The 23,468-nt window shown below is 39.6% G+C and overlaps 1 protein-coding gene across 8 annotated transcripts in view; it reads right to left on the bottom strand.

Annotated features, from left to right (window-relative positions):
* Positions 1–22,506, bottom strand: part of col11a1a (collagen, type XI, alpha 1a) — an 83,278-nt gene extending 60,772 nt beyond the window's left edge. Inside the window, exons 1-8 of one of the 8 annotated variants that reach the window (XM_035952358.2) lie at positions 22,129–22,506; positions 16,700–16,864; positions 15,994–16,207; positions 12,646–12,808; positions 4,418–4,543; positions 1,896–1,988; positions 740–925; positions 421–519 (exon numbers count right to left, since the gene is read on the bottom strand). In XM_035952358.2, coding sequence (XP_035808251.2) covers positions 421–519; positions 740–925; positions 1,896–1,988; positions 4,418–4,543; positions 12,646–12,808; positions 15,994–16,207; positions 16,700–16,864; positions 22,129–22,243 — 1,161 coding nt within the window. In that variant the 5' untranslated portion in view covers positions 22,244–22,506. The remainder of the gene's footprint in view (positions 1–420; positions 520–739; positions 926–1,895; positions 1,989–4,417; positions 4,544–12,645; positions 12,809–15,993; positions 16,208–16,699; positions 16,865–22,128) is intronic. The other 7 variants (XM_023279230.3, XM_035952354.2, XM_035952355.2 and 4 more) reach the window with 7 other exon arrangements.
* Between the last annotated feature and the right edge of the window lie 962 nt (positions 22,507–23,468).

The raw sequence follows: 23,468 nt of genomic DNA, 5'->3' as shown, positions 1-23,468 counted from the left end.
TAGCTAAACAATTAAGACACAAATATGGTGAACTTGTATTGTCTCACTATATGTTCACATGCTGAGAACCAACAAAATCTGCAGCCTTGACCAAAGCAGAAATCATAATATGTTGGTAAAAAAAAAGAACTCCACAATGTCCACTGCATCATTCTCTAAGCATGAAATACATCCCTAGAATACAAATGATGTACGCAGTGGCGCAATTGTGGACTTTTAAGCATTTCAGAAACGTCCTCTGTCCATCATTTATGCCACACACCAACATTATAGTAAGTCGAAAGACACATTGATTCATTTGAATGATTGTGTCTTTGTCAACTCATACCAGGTACTGCCTTGGATAACATCTTCCTGGCTCACATTTCCCAAAATACCTAACACTGTTTTTTAAAAGATAAGAACGAAATTGAAAATTACCTCATTGGGTCCACTCGTGGCAAAGGGGGACTGAGTTTGAGTATCATCTACAGTTCCGTAGTCAATGTCTGTATTGTAATCTCCTTCTACATTGTTTAGCTGAGTCATGTTGAAAAAAGGAAAGAAGAATAAGGGTTAACACAGAGGCTCAATCCAGAGGTTATTTGTCCGGGGCCTTATCAAGCTAGCTACAGACTCTTTGCTACTTCTACTCAGAAGAGGTTAGGGAGCTCTAAGTCGGCCATCAGAGATCTTCCTTGAGAATTCAGGGCAGGAAGATCTTGATGGGGTTCGGTCTTTTCTTTAGATAAACGTTTACCCTAAAATTGCCTCTGGGTCGTGCTGGCGCTGTGGCCTGGTAGCCAGGCATCTGTTGTTTCTTCTTAGCGGCAAACTTTTTAGGTGGTGATTTTTTGGCAGCCAAGAACTTTAAGGGCTTGGTCTTAGATTTACTGAGGGACTTTCTGGTCCTCTTCTTTTTCATGGAGACACTACGTTTCTTTCTCTGGAAGAGGTGACGGCGACAAAGAACACCAAGACAGACATGGAACAACCAAAGTGGAAATGATTTTAAGGCACACTCCACAACTGCTGTACAGAGTCTTTTCTACCCCAACTGTCAAGCCCCATGTGCTTCATTTTACAGCAACAATAGCCCATAGGCAGTAGTTGCATGGTACGGTTTTACATGTTGTTAATTCAATTACAAAAGCTGCAACTGGAATACTGATCATGTTAACATTTCCTTCTGATTGTGCAGACAGTTGGAGACAAAAAGGTGCTGTACAACAGTCAAGGACTGGGCCATTCATGTGACACACAGGAAAGTTTTGAGGACATGTACATGTATCAATCTGGCACAGGCACACAAACAAACACAAAATTTGCTTTTCAGCAGCTCTTTACACCTATTGCATTGATTCAATGGGAATGAATGAGTTGGATTCATTTCACTATATTTTCTCTAAAAAAGTACAATGTTGCTGAAATCCCACACTGTATACAATAGTTTTAAAGACATGCTGGAATGCAAAAACACAAGTAAAGCAGATAGCATTTCCAGAAAAGGCAACAGACTCATAAAACAGACACAAGGAGGATCGACACACTGTATACGTTCACATGCATACTCAAATTTTCACCTACACTGCTGTATTGTTAGGTGATGATCATGGTAGGCATAAGCAACCAGGATGGGACCTAAAAGTTACTGCTTAATCTATAAATGTAGTGGGCTATAACAAACTTTTGGGACACTGACACTTTTGGAGAAACAATTTAACTATTTGAACAATGTTATGATGTTGACACTGATTAGGCCAAGTTGCTAGAGTATTGGTATGCATGTAAACATGCAGTAACACTAAAGACACAGGGATAACACAAAAAATGAACTGAGGGATGAAATGGATGACTGACAAAAAGACAAAACAGAACAGAAATAAAACATCTTTTCTTTTCCTTTTTTCATTTACCTGTGGTTCAGAATACTCATCGGTTGGAATGGTGTCTGTTGCTCCCTCAGAGTAATCATAGAACTGAGAGTAATCTAAGTCATCAGTAGTGTACTGGAGAGGTTGAGAGAAAGAGAAAAAGAGAGAAAGAAACAGAGGGAGAGAAAGAGAGAGAGAGACAGAGAGTTGGAGGTTTCAGTGTTAGCAGTAGCATCAAGGATGCAGAGTGCTATTTCAGCAAGAAGATGACACAGGTAGTACATATCATCTTCAGCATGCTATACATTCAAACTGTTTAGAACAAATTATTCAAATTATTACCTATGGCAAACAGCATGAGAAAATAGAATTTAGTTAATGGCACAATTTAAAAAAAATTCAATTTGCTTTCCATGTGATGGAACGCATTATTTAGTGCAACCACACTGCAAAACATTTAGAAATAGAATAGCGGACGCATTATTATTAATGAGCAAAGCACAATGCTACAAGACACACAGTTTTTTTCTATGATGTATTATAAAATATAATCTAGAACTATATTTATGTCTTATAATTCAGGTTTATGGATAATGGTGACAAAAAATGTCTGCATCATCTTTATATAAGCAAAAGAATGCAAAATTAGATAATGGTCCTATTAAGGTAAACAAAAGCTGAAACTTCCGATGTGGTTTAACCCACCAACATGTAAGCAGATGGTATGCTTAAAAAGCTCATAAAACAAAGGAAAACAACAAAGAAACCTCAAAGACAAAATTACCAGCTGCACTTCAGGGATATCGTAATGGAACTTTCTCACTGAAAGTATGTAAATTACATGCTCCAGGCTGCGATACAGAGGCCTTCTTTGAGTCATGTAGCTCTGGAGCTGTTCCCTGTCAATACATCAAAACTAAAATTATACACTATAATAATACTCACAATAAGTGCATGGGAAAACCCTGACTTCTTGTCATAAAGGTTTATCACTTCATGCTGTAACTTGCACATGGAAGTGAAATCTAAACATGCTACCATACATAAATGATTAAAAATGATTGGTTATGATATTAGGAAGAATGTGTTTTGCCAGTTATTAAATTAATCAAACAGTTGGATTGCAGTTAAATTAGCAGCTAGGGTCAGACACCCCACTGCACTGCACTTTTACAAAGAAACAATCTCAGGACTGTTTCACCTCATAATCATCTTCATGATGACTTGTGGACAAATGCAAAATAAGATAACTTGTAGCAGGTAACTCTGATGCAGGCATGTTTAAATATGTGAGTAGTTAAAATTGATCATTAGTCTGTCCTTTACTGCTGCACGGCATTTACTCACATGAATAATGATTGTGAGTAAACACTTGGTGTTTAAAGGCTTTAATATTGCATCCTTATGTCTGAAGAAGACAAGTGGGGGATTCAGGAATAGATCAGAAAGACAGAAAAGGTAGCCCTATCAGCCGCTTTTAATATGACTTCAAAATCAGCATATATGCTGATTAATACTCCCTTGCATTCACACTGGGATTAGTAAATCAAATAGTTTTCTTCTGGCTACTTTATGATGTAAACACATTTCATTTCACAAAGGGACATACTGTGTATCTCTGGGTGAGTTTGAATTTGGTGTGAGTTTGAAGTGGGATGCAAATCTCTCTGCAAAACTCCATTCACGGACATTACTGCAGGTATTTCATACCTGACACGTATGACATCACTGACTGGGGTGTGACATATGTCTGCCAGGGTTTGACCTTTCAACAGCTGATTTAGAGTTTATTTGTACATTCTATCTATATTTGTATATTAACGTCATGTCATGTTTCTCAGTATATAAAACAACTGCAATAATGGTAATTGTGCAGCTTTAAATAATTTTAGCTGTTTGGTTGTGTTGGTTGAATAAAATTTTCTGACTATAATGTTTACTGTACAGATTTACTTTTAAACATCTCTAATTATAAAACATGACATTAATTGTATGGTAATTGTCCACATTTAGAATAAATGTCAACAACTTTACACGTGTATTTTCATGTCTGTATAGTAACTGTGAGTAACTATGTATTAATGTCTACACAGTGAGGTACTCTTCGTTTTAAAACAAAATGCACAGGTACACCAAGATCATACACCTCTCCCAAAGTGTAAAACCTGTGGCGACAACAAACTAAGCCTTGTAAGTGGTAAGAGCTATAAAAGCATGTATCAAATTAATTCAATTACCCCTTAAGTGAATTTCCCAATATCTAATAAACTTCCTATCAGAATCCTACATTCATATCTCTAAACACATTGACCAAGTCATAAGTAAGGTCACTAAGGTTTCTAAACATCTGCTTCCCAATGGTGGATAAATATGAGGACACACAATTTATTATGTGTAAATAAAACATGACAACTGTGGCTCATTGTCAAATGGCTGCGAGCAAGTTAAAGTGAATCTCTCTCATTCCTCTTCGTTTAAAATTTGATCTAGAATAAAATTTAAGTTAATCAGGACCATCGATTGGTGCTTTGTTGAATCTCCCCCACCCTCCCTGGTTGGCTGACCTCTTCCTCTGGCTCCTGAGCTTGCAGGGATTCACTGTGGGGAGTGTGACAGTCTGGGCTGTAATGTTCACAGTAGTCATATGCTGCTTTGGGATCAGCCACAATCAGAAGCTGCTGGATGTCACCCTGTAGAAAACAGAAAATATATGTCAGGGTCATCTTCATATGGAGATTTTTCCTGCATATAATCTTCAACGTTGGTTAAATTATCATATATAGTGAATATCAGGAATCAGTATTTTGAATTTTAATTATTTGCATGCATATTACTATTACTCATAGCTCCATAAGTCACTAAAGACTCATAAAACCAGATCCAAAGCAACCAACAAGGCAAGGCTGCACACAAACATACTGACAAGACAGTCATGTCTCATCTTGCAAACACACTCATGCATACTGGGTGTATATAAGTGGCATGAATGAAAATCTTAAATTACAGATGTGATCTCCTAGGTCCCATACACTTACAGAGTCTGGCAGACTCTGCCCCACATGTATGATTAAACAGCTTGAAACACACACCGCAGAGCCCACACTCACATGGTGCATGGAGGAAACTAAGTTCAGATGCTGGGAAAATTATTATTATCAGTGCTGGGTTTTACCTCAGGAAATCAAATAAACATTTACCATCAAGGCACAAGTAAAGCCTGCCAAGGCTTTGTGTATGACGGTATATAAAAGACTTCATTCTTACAATGAAGAAGGCCAGCAATACTTATATCAATGAGAATATTATGTAAAACATGCTGACATGCACATTTTATTATTTCTTTTTATTTATATAACCTCAGTATGGATTTTGGCTGTTGTATGATAAGAAAATTGCATAATGTAAATGATCTGGGAAAAGACCAGCAATGTGTATGAGTTCTCTTGATTCAAGTGTTATGTATTTTTTGCCACTTGTGCTTTTATAAATGACATTTAATCAGAATATGAGTTGAAATGAGGTTTACTCTTCAGCCTTCATATGTTGCAGTATTTTTTCATGTTTGAGTTTTAGTCCGTCCATTAATATCATGATTCCCATTTTCAGTTTGACAGTCAATTGTTCACTGTGTCTGAGCAGACAGAATAGTTCACAGGACATAACTCTGTTCTAATATTCTTTTTTTCTCTTTTATGCACAAAAAACAATATTGTTAGTGGTTACAAAACCAGTCAGGCACTGAATCAAGATTAATTGTCAACAGCTGTTAATTAGAAGACATAGCCCACAACTCTGTTTACCAGTGTTAAAATGAAGTAACCAATAAAAATAGACATGATACTAAGCAAAACGTATTCATACACAATGGTTTTGTCTGAAATCCATTATAATAGCACAGGGGAAAGAGTAAAACTCTGAAAATCCCAGACATGGCTTGGGCGAGTTACTTAAACCGCAACGTTCTCTTTATTGTTGGGACACGACACCACAATGCTTGACACCATTCCAGCACTGTCTTGCTTTGTTATCAGTCCTAGAGCCAAAGCACACAGCTCACTGCAAGACAGCAAACACACTGGCGAAAGCATCTGGATTTTTCTTTAGAGTCTGTAATTGCTTGAACCCAGTTCCTGCAGGCTGGTTTTTGAGCTTTTATACACATTGCAAAGACAGCTGACGAGTGTTTTAAGGAGGCAGAGTGAAGGGCATGTCTTTGGTTAGGATGTCTGGCAGGCGAGCACACGGAGATGCTTGAGTCCAGAGGTGAAAACGTGATGCACTTGTGTCAGCAGGGCTGCTATACATTAAAGAGCAGAATAGACGATTGGCAGTGAAACACAAGAGAAATCAAGCAAGCTGCAACTTGCCAGGAGAATGTAAGTACGTGTGTCTATCCTCCGTGGGTAAAAAACAGATCTATGGGTCCTTAACATGGACCTTAGTATAAACATCAATGTGCTAAGGCTTGTCCCATGTGAAAACAAGCAGTGCTCCTTGAGACATCCTCTACATAACCATCCATCAACATCTTGTTTTACAGCTTCAGTTTGACAGTACAGAGCGTCTTCCTTGTGTGTCTCTGGGTGGAAGAAACAGTGTTTTAAAGAGGGCTTTCCCTTTCTGTTGAATGCAGGTCTAATAATAACAGTCTATATTGTCAGTCAGTACAGTGCACCTGCACTATACAGCTCCTCTGTCTTGCTTTGTAAACCACTACATTTGGCCCATTCCTCAGAGTGACAAACATCTGATCTTATTAGTTACACCTAATTTAACCCTTCTGCTTGGTGGGCCAGTTACAACAGTTCTGCTCATACCAAGTGACTATGCTGCATGATGTCAGGAGCTATGTTCTTGGATAGCACACTGACAAGGACATCATCTCACCTCTACTGTCTGAAACGCTTTAAACGAGTAAGCTACAGATAATCAAGTAACAACTCTGTGGTAATGTTTGAACTATAATGAGCAAAATGCATTTTAAAAATTGAAACTAAATGAAGTTTTCGGTTGAAATACACACTTGCTATGCACTTTAGTAAATTATTCTGATATTACACTTCTCACTATGAGATTAAAGACAGACAGGCAATTCTAAAACTTGAGTGTCAGAGTTGCAAGTCAAATCCTGTATCATTTCTGAAAGATATACACACAACACCACTTAACGTCAGTGCTGTCGATTGAAATGTTTGCCATATGCTTTCACAAAAAGACAAAACTGACCTGCAAATCGTTCATTGGACAACTGTAAACTAAGTCTGCAAAGAGATGTGTCTACGTCTGTGTGTGTTTGCAGAGGCTCAACAGAAAAAGAGAGATCAAGCCTTGCCCTGAGTCAAGTTGACATGTATTACCTCATGTGTCACCCTAAGACCAACAGTGAATGCTTGAACCCTGGCTCGAGTCAGCTCTAATTAGTCCATGTCTGAGAGCCACCCGTCTGCACACAAATAGGCTGTGGAGACATGGTGTTCAACCCCTAAACCAGATCAGCACAATTAAGAAACTTCTGTTTCATGGGAGGACATGAGCAATATGAGACATACATTCGATAATACTTGTAAACAGAAACAAGAAAAGACAAAATGATCATATACAGCAGGTGTTCATGATGCATTAAAGCAATCCAGTCTAAGGTATAAAAGATAAACACTACTCATTTTTGAGAGTCGACAGGTTGGTATAGTATTAAACACCTAAACAAATCAGATAATCATCCTCACACTTGCTAATGGAACTTACATATTTTCTGATGTAAAAGGCATTTCTACAGACAGGTGTCCTCCTCTAACACTTCATTAACCTGCTTTTCCAATACAAAATAAATCTGTAGCTGAGTCCCCTAACAAATGAGAGCCAGTTCATGAAGCCAAAGCAGCAGAGAAACTGATGTCAACTCAAGAAGAGAACACCAGGAGGTATCGAGAGACAGACAGGGATTTAGAGAGAGCAGCTGGGACGGTAAAAGATGTTTTGTGCTGGGAAACACCTGGGGAGAGTTACACTGAGGATCTGGGCCTGTCTTCCATTGTGAACTGCTGAGGGAAAAAAAAGCCCCTGGCAACTTGGAGCAAAGCCAGAGCTCCAAAATATGCCCCTCCTGGCTACAGCAGAGCAGAGTGCAGTATAGCAGCAGACCCATGAGGTCGTGTGTTAATAACTGCAGTGTCAGAGGTCAATGAGAGAAGAGAGAGGCTGAAAGAGAGAAGTGGGGTCAAGAGCAACAGCTGAGACTTGTGAATGCTTGTAGAAATCAATTTCCTGCTGTGTACCTGCTGTATTCATTGTTTTGTTATGCATTGTTGGTGTAGCTCTCCTCAAATAGCTTTGAATGCATCATTAACATTTAAAAAAACAGGTTAGTGGATGTCAATTATTATTGTGCAATTGGAGGATGTATATACAGTGCTAATAAAAAAGTTAAACAACAAAAGAAAGGGAGGATGCTATACAGTGTATGTAATGGGTTGATGTTAAATTATGCTATTTTTCAATGAGATTCGAGAAGTTCTTAATTTTTCAGCGAAGACCTGACTGGCTACTCAAAGAGCTTCTTAAACTATGCAGTTTTTATATATAGCAAAACTATTAGTGCTGACTCATCACTACTAACTGTGATAGGAGTGAAATTTAGTATTTAATTGTGCACTTTATTCACACTGAATTGCTTAGTCAAGTTGTGTTGTTTACAAGTAAAATGTACCTGTAAGTAGGCTTTTTTTCAGCAGTTACTGTCAGTTTAGACTAGTGGAATCAGATAACATTTGCCTCAAAATGCTCTGTAGTGCATTGAAAACAGGGACAGAGAAATAAAACCAAGGAGACACTGGCATTTGTTGACAGTGCAGAGCTCATGATACCATCTTTTTTTCTAAATGCACAATCTACCTTGACCTCATCCTGACCACAAGGCACCAAGGGATATAAATACACATGGGAGAGGTCAAAGATTACAGCAGTGCATAGTAAAAGTGTTGGATTTCTACAGTGTAGCTGCACGAAACAACGCTCACGTTTTGAATCATCAGTCGACAGCAATGTTTAGTGTTGCTGTGATAGATAGCTCCTTTGTCTTTTCTCTTCTAAAATACTCTTGCATGTTGTAATTACAGGGCATGTGTAGGGCATCAATGGTCAAATCAAAACCAAGTAGTGATCACCGTGGGGCCTTCGACATACCTTTGCTCAGTGCAACGTACTTTTAGGCTAACCACAGCCAACTGTAATTAGACAACCCCATACAATAATTACAACAACATTGTGGCTATGCCGCCAAAGTCACTCTAAGAAAATGAAGAACCCAAAAAATCAAAAGTTTCGACAGAGGTAAGGAAGGATTAAGCCTCCAAAAAATGACATTAAAAGACTGGAAAAGAGCAATGATTTGATTAGGACACAGCTGTAAAGCCAACTAAATGTGATTTGTAAAACTGGTCAACACTAGTTTCTTAAGCAACAGTGAAATATTTACTGCAAAGTTTTTTCACGAAAAGTCAACTCAGTTACAGAATAAGTCTCATGTGTATGTCTTTAAACATGCATGTAAAAAGGGACTAAAAAGTAGGAGAGACTGTTATCAACTATTTGCATGCAATTATAATTTATTAAACATTTATAAAGTATATCAGAAATCATAAGCACTTGATAAACAATCAAAATACACAGTGTGTTAGTTTGATAAACAATGTCCACTGCAAAACAATGTGCTTTTTAAAATGAGATGCAATGCTGGATATGATGTAGACTTCTAGTCCCTCAGCACTGACAAGTGTTTTCAAAGTATAAAGTCGCTGGATAGGGACAGGTATGTATACATGTGTGCTCGATTCAGACAGGTAATGTCCGCCAGGCATGAATAGACAGCCTCATGGCTTTAGCACAGTAGGGAGGCCTCAAGGTGGGGAGGGTGCAGAGGGAGTAGGTGGTGAGTAGGGCAGAGTATGCAGGGAGGGGAGGAGATGAGGAAATAAGGAAGGCCTGACGGGGCAATGAAAGACTCCCATTCATCTGAGCCAGATCCCTTTGCAACGGTGGTCGCCTCCAACCTGGAGCAGGTATGGCATGAATAGACGTTTATGAAAAATGCAGGTCAGGTTGTGAAAACAAATGCCAGAGTTTGAATTGAGAGGCAAATGGTCGTAATGTCAGATTACTATTGAACACAGTTTTAAAACTATGGTTTAAAAATGAAATAAAAATGCAACTTTTTACAAGCTTAGGCCACACATTTCCTCCATTTCTACATATTTAATATTGTCTCACACACAATTATATTGTAATTAAATCAAATCACATTAAATTTTTTGATTAATTAAAAAAACAAGAGGAGGTCTGACATCATCTCTCATTATAACCACTGGCTTGAATGCACAAGGTCAAGGTATTTCCTTCCTCTGTACTGTATATCCCAGCATGCAATGGGTCCCGTGGATTTCTGAGGGGAGCAGGGACAGAGAACAGACAGGAGACCTGTTCCAAAAACTACACAGAGAAGACCCTGTTAGCTGACTTATGGCTCCTATTTTCAGCCCTTCCACTCGCCAGCGTCTGACTAGACACACTGTTTGATACAAAAGCTGGCTTCAGTGCCCTCTCATAAATCTAAAATCAAAACTGACAAGAGATGTGAATGCAAATCTGCTTATAAAACTTTGCACTTGAATGAAATTGTACCTACATCTTCTCTGTTGAGTAATTTGACACCTTCATGAGCAATATATGTAGTTATTATTGATATATGTAGTATGGTGACAGCACCTTTTCAAAAGAGAGGTGTGTCTTGCAATATCAGTACTTTCCAATTAACTGTAATTGATCTGTCTTTTATTTTGACTTATGATGAGCCCCATCTCTTTACATCACCCTGCATCGTATCTCTCATAACATGTCATAATCTGAATAATCACAGGGTAGCACAAGGTCAGATAGGAGGTATGATGCAAGGCAAAGAAAAGGAAAAGCCGTCTCCACAAACACAAACTGCATTGCATCCTGTGTCCCCGTGGCAATGACAAGGCAGCCAAAAAATATGGCTTCAAGACAAGAGTAGAAGCATCAATCACTCAAACACAACATCAGAATAATGACTAGTCATTCCAGCAGCACTTAGACAAACCAGCACTCTCTCACAAGCAAACACAGCTCCCATACAGCCTTTCAGTGAACTTTACTTCCTACCAGAGTAGACCATGAATGTCATGACAATTCACTCATTGTCATTATTTACATCTGCCTGACAAAAATCTCAGCATCAAACTCTGGATGAACTGTGTGTAAAAGCAGAATAAACATACCACCGTGTCATAAATCTAACATTGCCCCAATTCCAGAAAAATTTGCCCTCATACATTTACATTTTAAAGCTAAAAGATGCAGAATTGTGTCATTTTTTTAAAAATTCATATTATCTTAATTATTTGGTATTGAGTGACAGATTGGGTAAAACGCATATCAAAATCTGTTGCAAATGGAAAAACCATTACAACTTGGCTATGAAATCAATACTGCATTGCAGTAACTGCAGATGCCAAAGCAAAATGAGAGGCTACAAAGCTCAAAGAAGCTCCACAAACTCCACACATTTAAATTTCCAAACATTGGACTTCCTCAGCAGCCCATGGACACAAGTGGTATTTGTCTAATGATAAAATCTATGACTTCTTAGATTATTTTCTGTACAAACAGGAAGAGAAAGCCCACAAAGCATAACATTTTTTCTTTTGGAGAGGGAGGGATCAACAGCTACATACACAGTAGGTTTAACAATGTTGAAAAAGGATTGTTTAAAAGCGTTCAATAACGGACAACTGTCACACCACAACAACAATGGCTTTGTTAAAAGGAGTGAAGACTCACTTCGGTGTTCATTACAAACTCCATGGAAGAGTTAATGGGTACTGATTCTGGTTTTATCCTTGACGAATAACATTGCGTATACTATGAGTCATACAAATAGACGGCAGGAAATCTGACTTTTGTATTCAACGAGACATTACAAAGACAAATGTCTATTTTTTTCAAGAGCAAAGTAACGATCATGACCACTTCAACAAACTTGAAAATTGAGCTATTGCATGTTACAGTTATTACAGTTAGTGCTTTCAGGGACTTAAATGGGCTTTTCACAGTTAGTCAACACACTAAGGTGAAGTGATAGAAAAACACAGCCAAGCCAAGTAAGTTTCCCATTCCACAATTACCTGTACGACTCAAACCACAGCTGTAGAATGGTTGCACATTCATTTCTAGCTGCATTAAAGTATGCTTTCTATGTTTAAAAGGCTGACCACCTCTACCCATAATCTGAGCTTCTCACACTCCAAAATAGCTACAACACACTAACAAGGCTACTTATGTGGTCAAGCAGCAGGTCAAAACAAGAATAGCTGAAAACTTCTGCTTGGTCTCTTCTTTGGTGCACTCTCATCATCAAAATACACTGACGCATGAGCAGCCTCATAAAAAGTCCCTCATAAAAGATAAAGAATTGTAGACGTATACATCTGATCTGGTTTCTATCAACTCCACATTCCTTTTTGGCAGAATCAAAGGGGTCCAGGGCTGTGTCAATGGAATTAAACTAAACCCCCTGAGGCAAAGCACTTTGACAGAGACAGGGTACAGTAAATACTGTTTAAAAAGGATAGATAATACCGGGTTATCTTTATAATAAATAGATAATCCAAAGGATTACAAGAAGAAAACTATTATATATAGCAATGCCAAGATACAGATTAGCAATGACACACCAACAAGCAGATTGAGGAATTCACAACACTAAAAACTGTACCTGGAAAACCTCCTCATCCAGAATCCTGGTGCCAAACACAGTAATGCCATTGGTGCTGATGGAGGTGTGGTCACTCCTAAGGAGAGGCTTGGTGATCTTCTTCTTACAGTCTACAATGATAGTGGCGGTCTTCTTCTCCACGCTGATGGCCACACGGTGCCACCTGGTCAAGAACACAAAAAGAACAGATTAGTAACAGAAGAAAGCAAGGTCTAGCAGCGTGAGAGTTGTTGTTTGTCATTTGTAAACACTGTTGTTACTGTGGCGTGCATAAAATAACCTCAAGCATTGGCACTGCAAATTTTTATCAAGAAACGCTGAAAACTGCAGTTCTACAAATCGCCACTTGAGGCCGACTGCTAAAACATGTCAATCCCTATAAAATTCCATGCTAAAATGCTCAACCTTATAGCAGAAATAAACATGATACAAATAACGGTTTTGGTATCCATGGCTAATGTTACAATTCATGATGTCTGTACAGAGGGTACATTTTTATATAATTCACCCATTTGAATTCTATTAAGGCTTCAAGTTATGCATAATTAAGGGGGTGACCACTTTGAGTGACAAGTGGAAGCTGACACAGGACAATTCATGGCCCAAATACATTAAATGGCCCACCTTAGCTCCACTAACACTCCACCTTTAGACTTATTTTTGGATTAGCCAGGAGCAAGAATGGCATCATGTACTGTCAAGATGGCGACAGATGAAGTTGCTACACTGAGCTTCAAAACTGCTGCTCGAACAAACTATGGGTTTGTCTGTCTTTATGTACATCCTATGACTGTTACTGAAATCATTGCATTGCATAATATAAATTACACATAAACATTACAGCAATGAATATAGTGTGGGACAAGTGTTGAGTCAATGACATGAAACTTTACCGTAGGCAGTTTTGTGCTGTTTGATTACACTCTATGAAAATTATCAACACTTTAATCAGATTACAATCAACTTTTAATATCTTACAAGAAGCCTCGAGGGAGAAAGAAATTCCCAATGCTCTTAGTTATGATGCAATTCATTACAAAAGCAAATGGTCCAAGAAACATAAACGACAGAGTTATGTATGATATATTTTGATTGACCACTGTCATAGATGTAAAGGGTTAACCGGGGTCACACGTGAGTCTGACACCTTCCTTGCCACCGGACCATTTGCCACTGCACTTAAGGGCTATTGCATACCAGGCAGCAGTGGACCACATTCTTGCCCCCACACTTTGGCCCTGTTTAACACAGGATTACACTCATTAAACTCCAAACTTAATCCTCCTTCTGGGTTACTCGGCATGACAGACATGGTGAACATTGTGGAAAGTGTGTGTCAAGATCCAGGAAGGCCTGCCTTGCCAGAGCAGGAGGCACACAGTCAAAACATTGTTCTGAGGTGGAAGATGAGACCTGGCAACACTGTAGCTCAAGATGGCAATATCAGAACTATCATCGCAGAAATAATATTTCTAATATTATATTAATTAATCTGGATGGCAAATTGTGTTATCAGAGGAGCAAAATGTGATCAAATGTCTTTGAACACAGTGAGATCATACGGACACATTCCAGGGCAGGCAATGGAGCTTAGAGAAAAATAAACGTGCAACACTCAGTGAGCTTAGCACAACAGCACAAAGGATTACTTGTTACCTTATATGGCAGACAAGCAAAGTTGACTTCAGTGGGTTTAAACAATTTCTCAAATGTCTGAAGTGCATAATGATCAGGAGAGTAACACTGTATCTGAAATTACAAATGAAAGCAGTCCTCTGAGAAGCATGTTTAAAGAGAATAAATAAATCACATAAAACTGATGCTATACAGTGTAACAGCTCACAAGTAATCTCCAAATTCATCACGTGTTTCTTCTTTTAAATAAGGATAAGGCTCTTTTTCGCCTCATCAATATCATCATTGTGCTTCTCTTTTCAAGCTGAGCATATGCTTCTTAGTAACAATGAATACATCCAAGGGGATTGCAGATTGCACGCAGCCTGAGCTATAGTTGCCGAAGATTTAGACAAAGCTTGGAGATGGAATGTATCCAAACCAAGAAGTGTTAAAAATCCTCCACAGAGAACATTGTTCGTTAGATAGCAGTTCACACACTGGACAGAACGGCCAACAACACCAACACAAAGCTAGCTCAAGAGACTTACTCCTTCCTGAAAAATGCTTATAAAGCAGAGTTACTGCTGACATGAGATTTTTGAAGGATTTTCCTTGCTTCTATCATGATCACAGTGTACACACTAGATCTAATCTTAAGCTCATTTGGGTCACAAAATATTCTGACCAGGATCTGACTTCCTTTAAAAGTTCAAAAAAACAAACATCGCACGTTCGGCAAGTGGAAAAACCTTCAATAACATGAAGAAATTGCAAAATACTATTTCAAATTACGCATTTTCCCAGCAGCCGATCTGTTTATTTATTCCCCTCTTGCCCCTGCACATGGGATCATGTCAGCTACATCAAAGCTCTGAGTGAGAATTTGGGGATTTCTGAACCCGGGAGCAGATAATCAGGTTTATGCTAAAAGGCTAGCAGCACTGTTTCTGGTGAGGTAATCCAAGGAGGTAAAAGTAAGATTAGGACTGCCTCTATCCCCTCCTTCCTCCCCCCCCCTCTAAAATAACAGAGGCAGTGAGTTCATGGATGAGGTCAGGTTGCCCATAGCAGCCCTGCTGTGCCCCAATAATCCAGTGTCTCCCTGTCTCTGACCTGTCTCTGTGCCCACGGACCCCTGATGAGATGGATAATCCGGTGATGAGCACCTGTGGTGCAACAAAGGGAAGATCTGGGTTGTTTTGCGGCTTTTATCAAGAAGAACAAACCACTGCAAATCAGACAATGTTTTAGTTTATTTGGTAATTTAACTAGTCTGAAGACGACCAAAATGCCACTGAAATCACTCCAGCTCTTATAGAAATGCATATTCACGTAGACTCATAGGAAATTTTAACTAAAATAAACAACAGTCCACTGACAACTAATGTACTGATCAATCACGGGACAAAATATATGAAATAAATAAGAGGACCACTGATGAGCCAGCTTTCAGATTGTCTGCAGTTATAATTATAACCAAACTTCATCAGCTGCAAAAAAAAATGGCAGTACAATGTAAATGCTGAACGACTACTAAATCATTCAGTGCTACAAATTACCACAGCTTTGGTACGTTTCTTTTCACCATTCTGCATTTTAATCCCAGACATTTACTTCCCTCCCTGCACGTTTCGCCCATTCCTCCTGAAACAACTTCAAATGTGAGTCTGAGGGTGCATGAGTGTATCTGATGGTGTGATTACGTGAGCGCATGTTTGAGATTCGACATACTTTCCATCAGCAAGGTTGAGAGTACGGTACAGGGGGTAGTCCTCTGGGGCTGGCTTGCCAGTCTGATCCTCATACAGGAAGACAGGTGAGCGTCCCACTTCCACGCCCAGCTGCTGGACTCCCTGCTCGTTGTAAATGGACAGCAAGAAGGACTGGAGGCCAGATTTGGGGCGCACTGTGGTCAGGATGGAGAAGTCCTCAGGAAAAACACCACCTGCATGGCCAAAAGAGGATGGAGGTCATTAATTACAGTTGAATGAGTCAGAGTTCATGTAACTGAGGACATAAAGATTGTACTACCAAGCACACAACATTAAGGTTTATTACCCCTTCATTTCAAAGTCTCCTCATGAGTTTTCTGTTCTAAAGCAATAACCTGTTATTTTTTAAAGCATTTTCTCACAATTTGTCAATGATTTACAGTAAATAACACTATAATGATGCAACCTCAGTCACTTAAAAGCTTTTACATGTCTTGATTTAACCGTGGTAGGTGTAATGTTTAAAGTTTCAAGATGTACACAACTCTACAGAAATCAATTACCGGTACAGAAAGGCTGCAAATGTTCTTTGCACGTATAGCCAAGATTTTTGCCTCTTTAACAACAACAAAAGCAAGAGGAGAATCCACTATCAAAAAACACTTTTGAAAAACAAAAACAAGAGTTTGCACCTAGATAAATAAAGTCTGAGAAGTTCATCTTACCAGGGAATAGCTGTGTGGTGGGGGCACTGATCTGGACCTGCTTGGCAACTCTGTAAGCTGAGTCTGGCTTTGATGCTCTTCGGTTTGCACAAAATCCTGTTGTTTTCGTCACTCCTTCGGGGTAATTTTGAAATGCTAATACTTTTAGGACATCCACTGGCTCTTCTGTTCAAGAAGCAAATAAAATATTAGTTAGATCATTGTATAGTTTTCCATAGGAAGCATTTAGTTTAAGGTGTGCTGGTTTGTCACCATGAACACCACGTGGATGAGGCATTGATTGCTTGTCTACATTACAGACGTAAAACAAAACACAGAGACAGCATTTCAAGTGAAAACATATATTTCAAAACCAATAAAAAAACAACAATAATGGGTGTTTACGTTTAATTTTCAGTGGGATATACAGTACATGTATGTGTCCTGGTCCTGCTCTGGTAAATACAAGCACAGCAGTACTAGAGCCTGGGCATGATTCCTAGTACATTCAAATAAAAGCAAATCAACAGGCAAAACCTTGTATGTTATGCTGACCAAATGTAGAGACAAATTTCCCACAACAAACATCTAAACAGTTAAGTTAGGAAATGCACCCTTGCATTGCATCTACAGGCTCATCTGACAGGAAATGTCTATGTCAAGGCATACCAAAGACCATAATGAACAATGTGCCAACAGAGTTCTAGTTCTATAACACTTGGATAGGTTTACCTTGATAAGGCTCTTCAATCTGATGCACCTTACATAAAGGAGCCTGTGTGGGTGTCCATGGAGGCCCATGGGAAAGCATAGTTATGCCTCCTAATCAGAACACCCTATCAGCATAAAACATTAGCCTTGGGAGAGAGCAAAGTGTAGCAATATACAGACCCTCTGTTAGGTGGGCCATTAGTAAATGGGAGATTTTTACTGCCAGATCCATTAAAAAGAAAATTCAATTCCTGCATGTCTCACTGTCTACAGTTTCATCCAAATTTGACAATGCCAGTGCTATTCTATTGTTTATAGGTCATATTTTGACACTGCAGCATGGGTAGGCAAGTAGTAAGCAGGCACTATGAGTACATTTATTTATTAAAATATAAACAGAACCTCACTTCACTCCACAGAATACAGCTATATGTGGCTAAAAGGCAATACAATGGCAGACTGTTTGAAGTGTAGGTTAGTCGAACACTAACCTGGTTTTGTGGGGCAAAAAGGCATGCCAAGGGATCTGAAAGCATCAACAAGCCTTTTCTGATGACTCTAAGGCCTCTGTTTTGGTTAGGATGTAGAGGTCAAAAAAGTATTCCTCTGAATACTTTCTACAAAGGATCTTAAAAATGTCTGACATTTTCTGGTTACATTCCAGCTATGGAACATAAAAGACAATTAGGAGCCTGTTTCATCCTATTTGGCATAGCATGTGGTTTGAGGAAAAGTTCCTGTTTAAACATGAATGTATTCCTATTGACGCTAGAGCTGCCGCAAGCATCGTTCATACAGAGGGTTTGTACAGGGTCACCAGATAGTCAGTGCAGATTACACTGCTATTTGAGGACATTATTCAGGCAAAAACACTTCCATTGCAGTGAGTTTGTGGTACTCATGGATTTCATCTTTATGGAAGACGACCACAAACACACTGAATGAATATTTTAAGTTTTCAGTGCAACTTTATTTGTACATTCATCTTTTACAGCACCAGTGGTGGGCCAAACACCCGTCAGAGTGCAGGCAAAGAAGTAGCAGGTCTGCCTCAATCCGTAGTTCAAACTTTAGTCAATAGTCCAACTTTTTTGTCGTCCAAAAAAACATACACTCCAAATAAAAGAAGAAATCTGCAGAACTCAGCAAGCCATTTCACAGTCATCACTCACTTCCTTTCTCTTAACAGCAACCATGTCTCTCTAGGAAAAATCGGTATCAGGTGGTCAAACTCAGAAAGACAAAAGGAGAATCTTCAGGGTCAAACCTCTACAATACAACTCACACCCATGTCAATAGGGGACACGGAAGAAGATATAATAATAATAATAATAATAATAATAATAATAATAATAATAATAATAATAATAATAATAATAATAATAATAATACATTTTATTTGTATAGCGCTTTTCAAAACACCCAAAGACACACATATGCAAAATTAATTAAAAAAACATCAAATAACATAAAGCTGAGAGCTGTTATTCCACAGAAATGCCATCAGTGAGGACATCACAGCCATTTTTGTAGCTTGCGAGGATGAACCGGCTACTTATTTTGGAGAGTGAACTGAGGACCTCATTGTGAGTTCCTGCAGCATTGCTTTCAGTCCAAACTTCGGGACTCATATGTTCCAGATGTGGCAATCTGGCCAAGCTACGACCCTCACGCAGAGGTGCTGAGAAAACGTCAATACTGGCCAATCCATTGAGGATGCCAGATGAGTGTGCGCGGGTTTTTAAAGAGTGCATCTGATGAGCTGATGTGTTTGCCCTCAGGGCTGAACAAACAGACCACACAGCTACCAGCAGAACTTAGGTGGCACAGGAGGATGGACTGTTCTCAGTTTGGAGAAGTGATCCATTATTGGAACCTCCATTGCTTGGTTTTTGGATCGTTTTCTACATCATTATGCAAACTACAGAGGCGCGCAAGGATGGGAGGAGCAATATGGCACATTACCATAAGACACGGATGGACTGATTTGATATAATCTCCATCGTGTTCACAGGTGTATATCACTGTAAACCATATGTTCCAAGAGATAACATAACACCATGCTCACGACTGAGGCCAAAAACTCTGTCTCAACTCATTCTTTATCACAGAGTACACAAGACTTAAGCATGTTGATATCATAAATCTCACTCCTCTTTTGTCATTTTGAATCCTTACATCTTTACAGAAATGTAAAACTGGCTGGTAAACGGAGGGGGACCTTTTCACCTGCAGCTCCCTGAGACTCTAATAACATCTTCACTCAGAGTGTCTCTCTCTATATATCCCCCCACTCTCCCTCTCTCCTTCCTTTAACTTCCACCACGCTGCCGGCTAAAACAAGACGGCTTTATGCTGGTGTCATACCAAGGAAACTTCACTGAGACCTACCCACTTTTTCAAAGCATTTTTCCCACTACTCTCTCCCACCTTGCTTTTCTTCTCATTTACTCGTTTTAATGTAGACTTCTATATGAGAATAGGAACATGCTTTCACACCTTTTTCTAATTCCAAACAGGTCATGTCAACAAGCCACTCTGATCATCCTCCTTTCTAAATTGTTAAAGCATTTTTAAAGTTTTAATTTGCAGTTAAAACTAATAACCAAGGTCTAACTTTGGGCAGGTGAGGAAAACGTCTCCAAAAGATCTGCTAATGACTATATATGTGTGTGATAGCTTCAGCAAACAAAGGTATTGCAAGGAGCTGATTAGCTGAAGTTCCCGGTTGAGCGTATTAGGGAGAGGACTCTGAAAATGCTAGCTTTGTCTGCTGGAATGCACATCTGAGCCTGCACCCTGGGGGCTGAGAAAACGTGTCTGTACAGTGCTAGATGGAGAGGACACCCTGCAGAAACAGCTCCGACTGCCATAAAAGGCTCAGAAGAAACTGACTGAGACCCTGAAAAAAATACAGCCTGGAGCAGAATACTTCAAATTTACATTAAGAGGATGGAGTTGGTGAGTTGGGAGAGGAGAAATTTTCAATCTGAAGTACAATTCCAATTCATTATCTCCAAAACAGGCAGGTTGTTATACTTACAGACAACAAGACAGCAAAAGGCGCAATATGAGGAAGATAAATCAACAGATAGTGATTAAAAAATAAATAGACTGGTGTAATGCAAACCACATAAACTCTAACTTGTTGTAATTTCTTGCTTTGCCTTCACTGATTACTTGAGTAATGATCAGTACCTTTGCCCGTATAAATCCTCTTCAAAAGTCAGTGCATAAGCTACAATTATGGCATTATATTTAAAAACAAGGTTGCTGGAAAAAAAATGTGATTATGGAGATCATGTACATCCGAAATCACTACCTGCATCTGCACACAAGAATAAACCCTCACAGAGCTGTCTACAGGCCAAGGTGTGAGGCCTAAGTAATCCTGAGCCCTGCGACTTGTGGCCATCACGGCTGCAGGCTAGGCCCATACGCAGGCCTGCTCTTTGAAGGCTTTGAAATCATAGGGAAGTGCAACAAGGACCATCATCAAATAACTGCTCAGTACTTAGAGGAGAAGCATTCCCACCACTCACACAACACAGCCTTGTCCAGCAGCCCACCAAACATCTAAGTGCAAAGTTGGAAGTGCAACGTTTGGGGGGTGGTGGTAAGGAAGGGGGAGGTGGTTGCACAAGACAGATCTTGGGCTTTGGTGTGGACCAGGGCAGTGTGGAGATAGGGTGAACCTGCCTGACCACTTCTAGCCCCCAAACACACAGGGGGCTGTCCACTCTGCACTGACAGGTCTGAGATTTATTCAGACTTTTATAAAAGTGTACTCCACTGGTGCTTACTTATTGTCATGCACTAATACTGTGCACCAAAGACTAAAATATAACGTCTTCACAAATTACTGGGTGTCTCATAACCTTTAATTAATCACCTGTCCTGGTTAGCCTCTCTTCATCCACCTGTAGGATTACATCCACTGTATTCTGGTATTGAGAGGTGGCTGCTGTAGGCTGACAATCAGTCAACACAAAACCATTTCACAACTCAATATTCCTTCAGTCTGACAGAAAATATAAGATCATATGTTAATATAAGTGACATTGATTGGTTTCACTGCAATCGTAAAGCTCTAAGTAGCATGTCAGCAGTCCAGGGTCCGACAAGCGTCCAGTGTCATCTGGCTGAGGAAATCCACCCTGCTAACCGTGTTCACATCCACCTAGCGGACCACAGTTCAAACAAAGGGGTTTCTTTCAGCCCAAGTGAATCTTAAAAAGCAGGGAACGCTGCTCAGTTTCCTGATCTTTATAAGCACATACCAGCGGCTTAGGATGAATTTAATTAGGCGAGGTGTTTCATCTTCGGGGCAGAAGCTTTCCATTCATGCGTAAAACTTGCCCGCGGTGTTTCCCTGAATATAACCTTGTGTTCTGGTCAACAAAATACATGCATTACAAGCGGTGCGCTGTCTAAGTTGTGCTTTCGGAGAGTGGTTAACCGTCCACTTAACTATAGTGGTGAGCAGCACACAGTTTGCGCTACACCTAAACTTTTGGTTTGGTGGCTTCCACGAGTAATCAGCTCACTTGTACAGTTATATGCTGTAATCTCGCTTTAATGTATCTACTTTGGCTGCACATTACGCCGCTGTGTCCAGGTAAGTCTGTAACTCGCCCAATCTCCATCATCTGTTACCGAGTTTTCCCATCCACTCGGCGCTCCGTCCCTATTCGACCACACAAAGTTCATGAGAGACGTTTGGTCCCTATTAATCTTACCTGCTCTGACATTAGCAGCCTGTAGAACCAGGGTTAAAGTGATGAATGCGGTTACAGTGGAATCCATAAGCCACCTTTTCGTTTTCCACCTTGTGGACCACCTTTGCATCTCCATGGTCGGGCGCCCACAAGTGAACAAAACTTCTGGGCGACTTCAGGTGAGTTTTACTGACGTCCCTTCCACAATCCCAAATGATGATGGAAACTGTCCTACAAAAAAGCCATATGTGAGGAGTTAAAGCCTCTTCTCTCTGCCACAACGAGGCCCCGGTCCTCCTTCCCAGCGCCCAGCCTTCACAGTGAAGGTAGTCGGGCTTTAACCAAAGCGCACACAGTGCAGTCGGTACACTTGGTGCGTCCACGGACAGGAGGGCTGGGCAAGCTCCACAAACCGGAGCCACGATTACAGGGAAATGACAAGGGAACCAGCCCCCGATTAGCAAATCACGGGGCTGGAAATTCTCCTTCGGGTCCACCCATTAACTTTGCAGTGCGCCCCTAAGTCTCTGCAGAGTGCGTCTGAGGAAAGAAGAGGGAAAAGTAAAACTCCGACAAAGCTGATAACGACCTGGGAATGATGAAGTCTCAGAATGGTGTTCCTCTAACAACCATCCATATACAGACCAAAATCACTTTTATGGACTGTTTTATCAGTTTCATCTGTTTAACAACAGAAAAGGGCTACACTTTAATCAGTTCATAAAACACTCTAACCATGTAAAGCATAATTGAGTAATTATTCCACCATGTAATCACACATAAACATAACGACAGAAATACACAACGATCATAGAAAATGAAAAACATAATGTTGAGCTTAATGAATTTGAAATGGCTGTTCAGTGGTGATCCAAACAGTGGAAAAGCCTGACTTTTCAGATGATTGCAGATTACTAAGAATTATATAAATGTGGCACTATTAGTGAGACACAAACATGGCAGAACAGCCTCATGTGTGAAAAGAATGAATCAATGGAGAAAAACACTGAAAGCAGATGCAAGCTCTTGAAGAAACAATGACTTAAGGAGTTTTATACATCATGTAAGTCACGGTCATCTCTTTAACCAGATCTCACCAAGCTGATTTTAGATTATATACATTCCTTAAAGTTATGTATCACATAACATGTAAATTTTGATTCTGCCCTGTAATAATAAGGTCTTCCTTGGGGATATGTTTTAGTTGAACACTGTGGGAGACATATGAAGCAGAACATCTGAGGGTCCCTCTGTAGGCAATTTTGCACATCAAATGTATAATTTCCTGCATTCTGGTGAAATTTTAAGCATTGATTTGTGCATTTCCTGCATCAAGTTATGGTGAAAATGTCTTTATTTAT

Source organism: Amphiprion ocellaris, chromosome 22 (assembly GCF_022539595.1).
Source record: "Amphiprion ocellaris isolate individual 3 ecotype Okinawa chromosome 22, ASM2253959v1, whole genome shotgun sequence".
Lineage (NCBI taxonomy): Eukaryota > Metazoa > Chordata > Actinopteri > Pomacentridae > Amphiprion > Amphiprion ocellaris.
This window is presented reverse-complemented; position numbering and strand designations above follow the sequence as displayed.